At 47.1% G+C, this 9,435-nt stretch overlaps 1 protein-coding gene across 1 annotated transcript in view; it reads right to left on the bottom strand.

Annotated features, from left to right (window-relative positions):
* Window positions 1–6,878: 6,878 nt before the first annotated feature.
* Window positions 6,879–9,435, bottom strand: part of LOC103799318 (sodium/potassium-transporting ATPase subunit alpha-1) — an 18,819-nt gene continuing 16,262 nt past the window's right edge. The window contains exons 19-22 of the mRNA XM_009071626.1: window positions 9,266–9,396; window positions 8,582–8,683; window positions 7,668–7,759; window positions 6,879–7,217 (exon numbers count right to left, since the gene is read on the bottom strand). Of these exons, the coding sequence (XP_009069874.1) occupies window positions 7,189–7,217; window positions 7,668–7,759; window positions 8,582–8,683; window positions 9,266–9,396 (354 nt within the window). The 3' untranslated portion in view covers window positions 6,879–7,188. The remainder of the gene's footprint in view (window positions 7,218–7,667; window positions 7,760–8,581; window positions 8,684–9,265; window positions 9,397–9,435) is intronic.

Here is a 9,435-nt window from a genome sequence, read left to right as displayed (position 1 = left end):
ACCCCAGTGCTCTGCAGGGCTGCTGGCAATTCACTTAATTTCCTTGAAACCTTGGGCAAAATACATGCCTCTCCCTGTGTTGTAGAGTGTAGGGTGCAAGCCCTGTCCCTGGGGGCTGCTGCACCCTTCCCAGGCTGCAGGTGAAAGGTATCCAGAGCCTTTAGGGCACACCTGGGATGCTGTGCTTCTGGGGCTCAAGCCCCAGTGACACCCTGAGAGCAATAGCACTGCTGAGGAGGTCTCTTCCAACCCGGTTGATTCTATGATTCTATGACAGCAGGACAAGCCTATTCAAGCCTGAAAGGCAATCAGGTAGAAGAGTATTTATGTAGCTGAATTTATACAGCTGGAGCTGCAAGACATCTGTGATCATGTATTTAAACAACTAGATCTTGCCTGAGTGTTCAGGTGTTAATATTCCACTGATAGGAGTGAAGACAGGACAATCCTTAAGGCTAATAGGAACCGAAATGTCCTAACATGGTCGCTACATACCACGACTGTGCGTGTTTTGGGGAGGTGGGTTCATGTATGTTGGCTGAGGATCCAGCAACCATGTGCATGCAGCAGTGAGAGTGAGAGGGAGTAACTTAAGGATAAGACACGGAGATGAAGATGTTTAGTGTTTCTTCCAAATTTGGTAGTAATTTGGGAAGTTCATATGCAGGCATGAAAAGGGACCCTGCTGACACCAGTGCAAGTTCCTTGATTCCAGTAGTGATGCATGGGGTTTTTAAGATGACTGGTTAAAGATGGGGATTTAAAAATTGTCTGATGAGTTCAGACAATTCGTTACAAAAATACACAGAAATACAGAATGAAAAAGCAGAAGGTTCAGGAAAACTGTGGCTGACTGCTTTCAGAGGAGGTAGTGAGGATCCTGCCCTGACTGCTCTGTCTGCGACCAAAATAGACCTTCCCCAGCAGATTCTGAGGGTGCTCATCCCAGTATTTAGTTTTCTTTCCTATCATAACTTCATTATTTCCAGGTGATCACACTGTTTCCACTAGCTTGCACTAGCCAGCAGTGCAGCTGAGCTGTTTTTGACCCCTGGTCCACGGTAATGAGAAGACTTTGCCGGAAGCCTTCAAGTGGTATCTGTTGCTTTGGGAGTGATTCATCCAAGATGGTCAATTTTCACTGAGAAGGAGAAAGAAGGTCACTTGGAAATGTTCTCTCCAAGGAAAAACTCTCTCCATTTCTATTTTAATCTCTCTGGGGATTAATTGCCACCTAAAAAAAAATTGGAAGAGCAGAGAAGTAAGATCATGCAGGCAAGCATGTGTGGTAAGGAGGAGGCTGAGGATAACCATGTTTCAGACTGGCTGTGGCACAGATTTGCTTTTAGAAAGTATTTTTAAAGGAAAAAAAAAAGGAATAGGAACAAAGTTCCCAGATGATTATCTGTAGTTATAACTGAAAACAACAGGGGAAGATATCCTAACTGGAGTGAAAAACCCCAACTGCCTGCTAAGAACCCCCTTCCCCTTCTCCTCTGCCCATGGGCCCAGCTTTGTCTGCTGGGGCAGCACCAAGCTGCAGAGAGACTCCTCCCAGCTGTTTCAGGTTGTAGCTTGATGATGTGGTAAACCTCACAGTAGGGCTCCTGCCATCAGATTAAATATACCCTGGCCATGCTATACACTGGGCAGATAAGTACAAACTTGTTCATTCAAAATATTTTATGAATTTTTGAGACAATAATTCTTGCACAGGCAGGCTTCATGCCTGTGCTGCTCTGGGGATTTTTCTGAATGAGGTGCTGTCCATCCTCCCACACATGGGACAAAGCCATCAAAGCACCATGCGATGCTCTAGCTCATTCGACAGAAACGAGCCCTATTACCATGCCTCAGCCAGACCAGATTTATAGGGATGGGTAATGCAGGTAGGGATAGGTTGGATATAAACAATGAGATCTTCACCACCAAATACATATCACCGAAGATATGTGTGGATAGATAGCTAGGGGTTGTACTAATGAAGGGTTTCAGGAGGTTATTTGAAAGCCAGGTCACCAAGGCACATCACAGCTTAGCTGGGTCAGTTTGTCTGGGCAAGGGTCCACAACCAGAAGTTCCTTCGACCAGTGCTGTTGCTGACAACTTGTGTGGAGCTGCATCCTCCATAACAGTGCTCCTGTCAACTTCTTGGCTGTCTTCCCATCGGACCCAGATCTGTTTCATAGTGAAACCTGAGAGTAGTATCCTATGTCTGGCAGGTATGAAGACCAAAGTAAATAAGCCTCAATAGAAACCACACTTGTTAGGGAGAGAATGCGTGTTAGATTTCATAATTCACCTTGGGACTCGTTCACCAAAGGCTGCCCTGAGCCCATTAGCACCAAGGTCTATTTTTAACCCTGACTCCCATCAGCAGCACAAGCCTCTCAGAGGCAGAAGGAAATATCTGTGTACTGCACAGGAAATTTAGGGCCTTCTAAATTGAAAGGAAGTGCAGAAATGCTAAATACTATTGCTGCTGTTAGCAAAGCTGGGCAAGCCAGCCATATTCGCTTTCCAGTCTTCTGAAGAGTCAGAGGGCTCATAGAATCACAAAATCAGTTATGTTGGAAGGGACCACAGTGGGTCATCAGGTCCAACCTCCCCACTGGAGCTGGGCCACCCTAGAGCACATGGCTCAGGATTGCATCCAGAGGGCTCTTGAATATCTTCAGTGAGGGATAATCCATGACATCTCTGGGCAATCTGTTCCAGTGCTCAGTGACTCACACAGTAAAGAAGTTCTTCCTCATATTCAGTTGGAACTTCCTGTGCACCAGTTTTTGCCCATTACCTCTTGTTTTATCAGTTTGCACCACTGAGAAGAGCCTGAATCCATCACCTTGGCACCTCCCCTTTAGATACTTGTATACATTAAGGAGATCCCCTCTCAGTCATCTCCTCTCGAGACTGAACAGGCCCAACTCCCTCAGCCTTTCCTCATAAGTGAGGGGCTCCAATCCATTAATCATCTTCATTGCCTTCTGCTGGATCCACTCCAGGAGTTCCACATCCCTCCTATACTGAGGAGCCCAGAACTAGACACAATACTCCAGCTGTGGCCTCATGAGGGCTGAGCAGAGGGGCAGGATCACCTCCCTTGACCTGCTGGCAATACTCTTCTTAATGTATCCCAGGATTCCATTTGCCTTCTTAGCCACAAGGGCAGACTGTTGACTCATGGACAGCGTCCACCAGGACCCCCAGGTCCTTCTCTGCAGAACTGCTCTCCAGCCCAACCTGTACTGGTGCTTGGGGTTATTCCTTCCCAGGTGTAGGACCCTGCACTTGCCCTTGTTGAATTTCCAGGTGGTTCTTCTCTGCCCATCTCTCCAATCAGTTGAGGTCCCTCTGAAGGGCAGCACAGCCCTCTGAGGTATCAGCTACTCCTCCCAGTTTTTCATCAGCATACTTGCTGAGAAGGCACTCTGTCCCCTCGGCCAGATGAATCAGTGGAACAATACTGGGCCCAGTATGGAACCCTGGAAGATGCCACTGGTGACAGGTCTCCAACTAGACTCTGTGCCACTGATCACAAAGGTTCACACAAGTGAAGATGTTGCCATGCTTGGCAAGCCAGACAAAAGAAGCAGGGAGATAGACGATCTCATGGGAGGAAAGACAAGTGTGATGAGAGGGATTTCTATCCCATATAGGAAGTAAAACTTTCCATAGATACAGATGCTCTGCCATACTATTCATCAGCAGAGCCCAGGAGTCCAGAGGCTCTTGAGATGGCACATGGAGTGATGGAGAGAGAAGGAGGAGGGCTGCAGAGCCTGAAGGTAAGGAAGAGGAGAGAGAAAAGGAGCACAGCAACATCTGAAGCAAGTGCAGTCAGGTTCTGAGAAAGTCTGCAGCAGGGAGCTATGGGAGAGCACATAAAGGGCCCTGAGCATTGGCACACTGTAGGAGCTGATGGAGTATGAAGCTGTGAGTGTAAGCTATGGGAGGTTCCTGGGAGGTATGTACAAAGTCAGGCTCCTGGGGAGCCTATCCAAAAGGCTTTACTGAATACACTTGTTTATACATTTCTACCTAATTGGGGTTAATCTGCTTTCTGCTTTAGCTAATCAGCTGGTTCAGCACCCTAATAGGTTGGAGTCTCCAGATTTGCCCTCCTCTGGTTTTCAGGCCATGGAGTCAAGGGTGAGAGAGTGCTGTAGAGGGTCTCAGAGCTGCCTGCTGTCAGGTCTGGCAGAGAAGTGCTTTATCCCTTGAGGAGCAGTACCGGGTAGCAGGTCCCCGGGAGGGACTAGTGCCTTTGTTCTTGCTAATTGGCAGGTCGCATGAAAACAAAGGATTACTGGGGATAAAAAACACCTCTGCAAGAGCCTAGCACCAAGTGAGGTAACTACTCTGTAGAGGTCTGCTGAGACTCCCAAATCCTGGTGGGTACCATCCCCAACTGGCCCTATGCCCTGCCCTCATCCTTCTGCCTCATGCCCCCACCTCCAGCAAAGGAGATGCATTGGTCAGGCACCCACGTCTGGTGGTCATCCATCCTCTGTGAACTTTGTCTTCTGGGAGCCCTTATGTGCCCTTCTGCTCAGGGACTGCTGCTATTTCAGATCCCTTTGGTAGCTGGATGGGGATGAGTCATGGGCATCTTATGCAAAATCTTCTTTGCCACTTTAGGTTAAAGGAGATGTTGTTGCCACCAGAGGCACATCCTGCCCTTTGAAGGTGGAAAAGAGTCAGAATGAGCTCAGCCATGTGACAGGAGCTCACAGCACTAAGGGGAAGCTACTGTAAATGCTGTCTCTAATTACTACATACTTAGCTTAGCTTGTCAATATTGACCAACATCTAGGGCCAATATAAAACATCTTGTGTTGCCTTTACCACCACCCCAGCCCTGGTTACCTGCTCCCTTCCCCAAGCATCAGAGCCCCATTTGCCCCAGTTACAGGTCCCTCAGTCCCTTATCCAGGCAAGGAGGTTAAAGCTATCACAGAGGGCTTGCTCCAGACTTGGTTTCAGAGTAGTTTTTTTGGCAGATGGCAACTAGACTAGTGAGTTACAGCATGAAATGCAAGAGATGCTCCTGGACTGGCATGAGATGTCTAGATAAGGTGTTACTCCTGAGCAGCAACAGTACCCAAAGAGCATTCCTGAAAGATGTGGTTGGACCAAGCTGCAAAGGAGACTATGCTACACTACAGCACAAGGACAGCCCAATGAGGTGCTGTGAGACATCACAGGGTGTGGGTTCAGCTCTGGCACAGGTGCTCAGAGGTATGGGACCCCACTCCTCCCTGCCAATACTGATCTCAGCTCAACAAGGCCATCAGCAACCTGAGCATGCTTTGAAAGTGCCTGCATTCTGAGCAGCCAGTTGGACCTTCAGGGGTTCCTCGACACCTGCATCTATTCTAGTGAGATGCCTGCTGCTAAGGCTGTTCAAAGTTGAAACATCACAGAGTAACAGGATCCTCTTTTTTTTGCCTGCATCAGACAAGCAACACTGATTTTGCAACTTCATTGCAGTGGGAGTCTAAGGAAGTCTCAGACACTAATCAAAAGTTCAAGGAAGTGCCATGCCTGGGTGGACTGCATGTCATTTCTGCATCACTCCTCAGTCATCATCAGATCTGGTAAAATTTATCCCACCTTCTTTCTTCCTTCCTTCCTCTCTTACTAAAACTCCTCATCTCCCCTTCCTAGGATCACCTCAAGCCCAGTTGCATCAATTCAACCGCTAGCATGGGCAGACTCCAACGACTGGAAGACTTTATTTTTAACCATCTCCAACTGGGGGTTCCACAATTGAGTATATCCAGACAAATTAAAACAGTCACCACCCTCAGCCTCTCATTTTTTTCCCTCTCTAGTGCTCTTTGCTATTTGAGTTGTTCAGTACATGAGGTAAGTGACCCATCTTTAAAATAACACCTTAAAAAAAACAAAGGGTAATGAAGAAGGAGGGATGACAACATGGAGGTTTAATTGCAGAGCCTTTCGATGCTGTGGTTTAGAGTGATCCTTGGCAGAGGTAGACACATATCTAAGAGGGGCACAGACCAGTAGTTCAGGAATAGGACCAACAGCTTGAAGCATCTCCAGGTAGCTTTAGCACAACAGCTAGGAGCAATGAATAGTTAGGACTTCATGGTGACTGTCCACATGCAAAAGACCAGTCACAGAAGCAAGCCATACAGGCATTAACAGTAAATCAAAGCATACAGAAAACGGTTAGATATTCAGAAGTAAGTAGCATGACTTTTCAGCCCAGAGAGACAGCTTGGACCCCAGACAACAGCAATGTCTCCCTCAAAAGTCAAAGGATGTAGAATCCATGAGGAGTCTGCTCTCACTCCACAGGGGGCACGAGCCAATATCAGGGTGGAACAAGTATGTGCATGCACAGAGGACACTCGGAAACCCTATCCCTTGCTTGGCAAAGTTGAAATGCCACGGAAAATAACAGGGTCCTTAATAAGCAGGAAAACCAGTGTCAGAATTTTGAGAACAAGGCTGCTTGGATCCAAGTGGCATTCAGTGGAAGCCTGTTCTCATTCTGAACCCAGCAAGTCCCAAGCTCTTAAAGCAGGACAGCTTCTTTCTGCTCAACACTACATTTGCACAAGGTAGCCAAGATGCACAAGTTAAGAGGCCAGGAAGCTTCCCCGAGCTTTAGGCTTTCAAATGCAAGTCCTCGCAAGCATTTGTCACATTAAGCACTGAGCTAGAGAGTAAGATGTACCAGGGCTTTTACACATGCTGTTGTCTGCGAGTCAAGCAGCTCTGCTTCCCCACTACAAAAATGGGAAGCCAGGGACTAACCCTTGCACTCACCACCACACCCTAAGCAGGGTGAAGAGGCTGCCTTGAACCAATTTTTGCATTGAGAAAAACATCCACCTAAGACCATGTGGGGGCATCCTCTTATAATCCATCTTTATTTGAAAAAATCCACATATAAAATCTTCAGGTTCCTTTTACAAAAACAAAGGCACGTTAAAACTACTCAAACTCTCACCCCCCTGGACTGATGGTCGGACTTTCCCCCCACCCCAGCCTCCCCCTTGCTTTCTCCTCCAGTCCATGTTATTTCATGTTTCCTTCAGTTTCAGCTCACTCCTGCCCAGGCACAGTTCTGATCTTGCAAAGATGAAGTATGCACACAGGGGAGATGGTGGAGAGGTGGCATGGGCTGTGCGTGGAATGTTTTACAGGCGCTTTTTAGTAGTAGGTCTCTTTTTCCACCCAGCCTAAAGGAAAAGGAGGGAGAAGGCAGTTAGTCTTAGGGCAGACCAAGTATAAGATTCATGAGAGTTCCTTTTAGGCCCTGAAAACTTGCACTGCAGCACCTGAGCTAACAAGTGACCTGTCACAATGAAGAAATCTTGCCAAACTATGGACATTCCGCAGCTTTCAGGCCCTCTTCCAGCTTTCTAGAATTACCCAAGTATTAATCAGTCTTTTCTATCTACTTCAGTGCATTGGTACTTTCACATACTGGGAGAGAATACAGGGACAGAAAAAGTCCTTCATTTGAACAAACTGCACTATTAATGGTGAGGATGGGAAAACACAGCAAAATACACCCCTGCATAGTGCTTGGCACTGGGGGTCCCCCCAAGCTTTATTGGGGCTTCTACAGAACTCAGCAGCATGAAGAGGTGGGGAAGGAAACACACAGATGAGCAGCACGTTCTTACCACCAGGGTTGCGTCTGATAATGAGCTTTCTGACTTCATCATACACAAATATGAGGAGGGAGTATGGGAAAGCGCAGAACCACCAGGTTGGCCTGTTTGGGAGAGGAGACAGTGAGAACACAGGCTGCAGAGATGCTCTTTGCCTAGCTGAGCTCTGGCTTGATGAGTGCAGGAAGGCTCACACTGGCATGTCCCAACCAGCCAATGCGACAGATCCCACATGGCTGTGATTCCGTCAAGAATCCTCCAAGCCAAGAATTACCCCCAGATTTTCTGCTGCAACAGGTTAATTCACTTTTGGATATTAAGTCCAACATGAGGTGTGTCACAGCACCTTTGTTCATCTCTGTACCAGCACCTCCCCACCTATTAATCTAACAATATTGCCTCTAAGTACACAGAACCTTTGTGCCCACAGCGTCACTCACTGGAACTGTACTGGTTTCCCTCATGATTTATTTACACGTGCTAATATCTAGCTGCTGCAGGCACTGGGTAGAGGCCAGCTTTCTTCTTAGAAAAATCTCACACTTCAATACCAAACTCCAGACAACACTCCTGAATGGAATGCAAAATGTACCAGGATATTTATGCTGTGAAAATTTCATGACATTTAAGCATTGCTCAACAGCATTTGCAACACTTCATGGCAGGGTTTAGTCTTAAACTTTGAACAGTACTCTGGCTTAAGATCCTGGCATCCTCCCAACTGTTAGGAAAGTTACTACGCATTAACTGGTCATCTGCATGTACGCAGCACCTTTCAAAACATTTTACTATTTGTAGACCCTCTAGCCTGAGCTCTTCTGGGTTAAGACTAAGTTTCATGCTTCATGAGCTCACAACCATCTCCCCACCCAAGCACTATTGTTCTGTGGTACATTCTGCTGCACAAAAAGCATGATGCAACTTACTTCAGAGGATACATCCTTAGAGCAACGTCCATCCCAGGGCAGTAGGACAGGAAGGCTGCCAGAGCAGTCTCCTCAAAGAGACCAAATATTAAGATCTTGTTCCTAGCAGAAAAAAAGAAAGCAGTCAGGGACAACATACTTTCAGAGAAGACAACCTAAACACCACCTAGTTTCCATGTGGTAGCGAATGGAAACAGACATTCTGGTCTAGGCCAGACATTAATCAGGTGGGTACTACCAGGCCATACAAGGTGACAGCACAGTTGTCATGAGGGTCTTTTAAGTCTCTAGACAGAGATACACCAGTTTGTGACTAAGTCAACCAGCAACTGCTTTCATCACAAATTCAGGAGGAGGCTGGGATTCATGCCACCAGATCTTTTGATGTATGGGATCAAGAGATCAAGGCCATGTGCTGGAGTATGTCAGTGGCCTCTGAGGTGGGCTAGCTCCCATGAACAATGCTAGCAGAAACCAGCATTTCTCTTTGTCTCTGCCTGACAATTGTAGCAAGTACTACAAGAAACAGGGCACCCAGTCCTCTTTCATTCACTACCAAGGCACCAGGCCGTTCAAGACTTAGAGCAGGATGCCCAGACACTGTTGGGCTGAAGAACTGGAATGCTGTGTAATGGAGCATACACAGGGTGCAATTATAAATCCTCCACAGACAGCCTGACTTACTTCATCCCCTGCTGGAAGACAGAGTTTCTTCGGGTCTTACAAATGATCAAGTCTGCCCACTGCACCACCACGATGCTGACAAAGAAGGCTGTGTGGCAAGTGAACTCCACTATTTTCCTCTGTTCGTAGGTCTAGGAGGCAGACAAAGCAAAGAGCAGTCATTCAGACCT

Source organism: Acanthisitta chloris, unplaced genomic scaffold (assembly GCF_000695815.1).
Source record: "Acanthisitta chloris isolate BGI_N310 unplaced genomic scaffold, ASM69581v1 scaffold1963, whole genome shotgun sequence".
NCBI classification, from domain to species: Eukaryota; Metazoa; Chordata; class Aves; order Passeriformes; family Acanthisittidae; genus Acanthisitta; species Acanthisitta chloris.
This window is presented reverse-complemented; position numbering and strand designations above follow the sequence as displayed.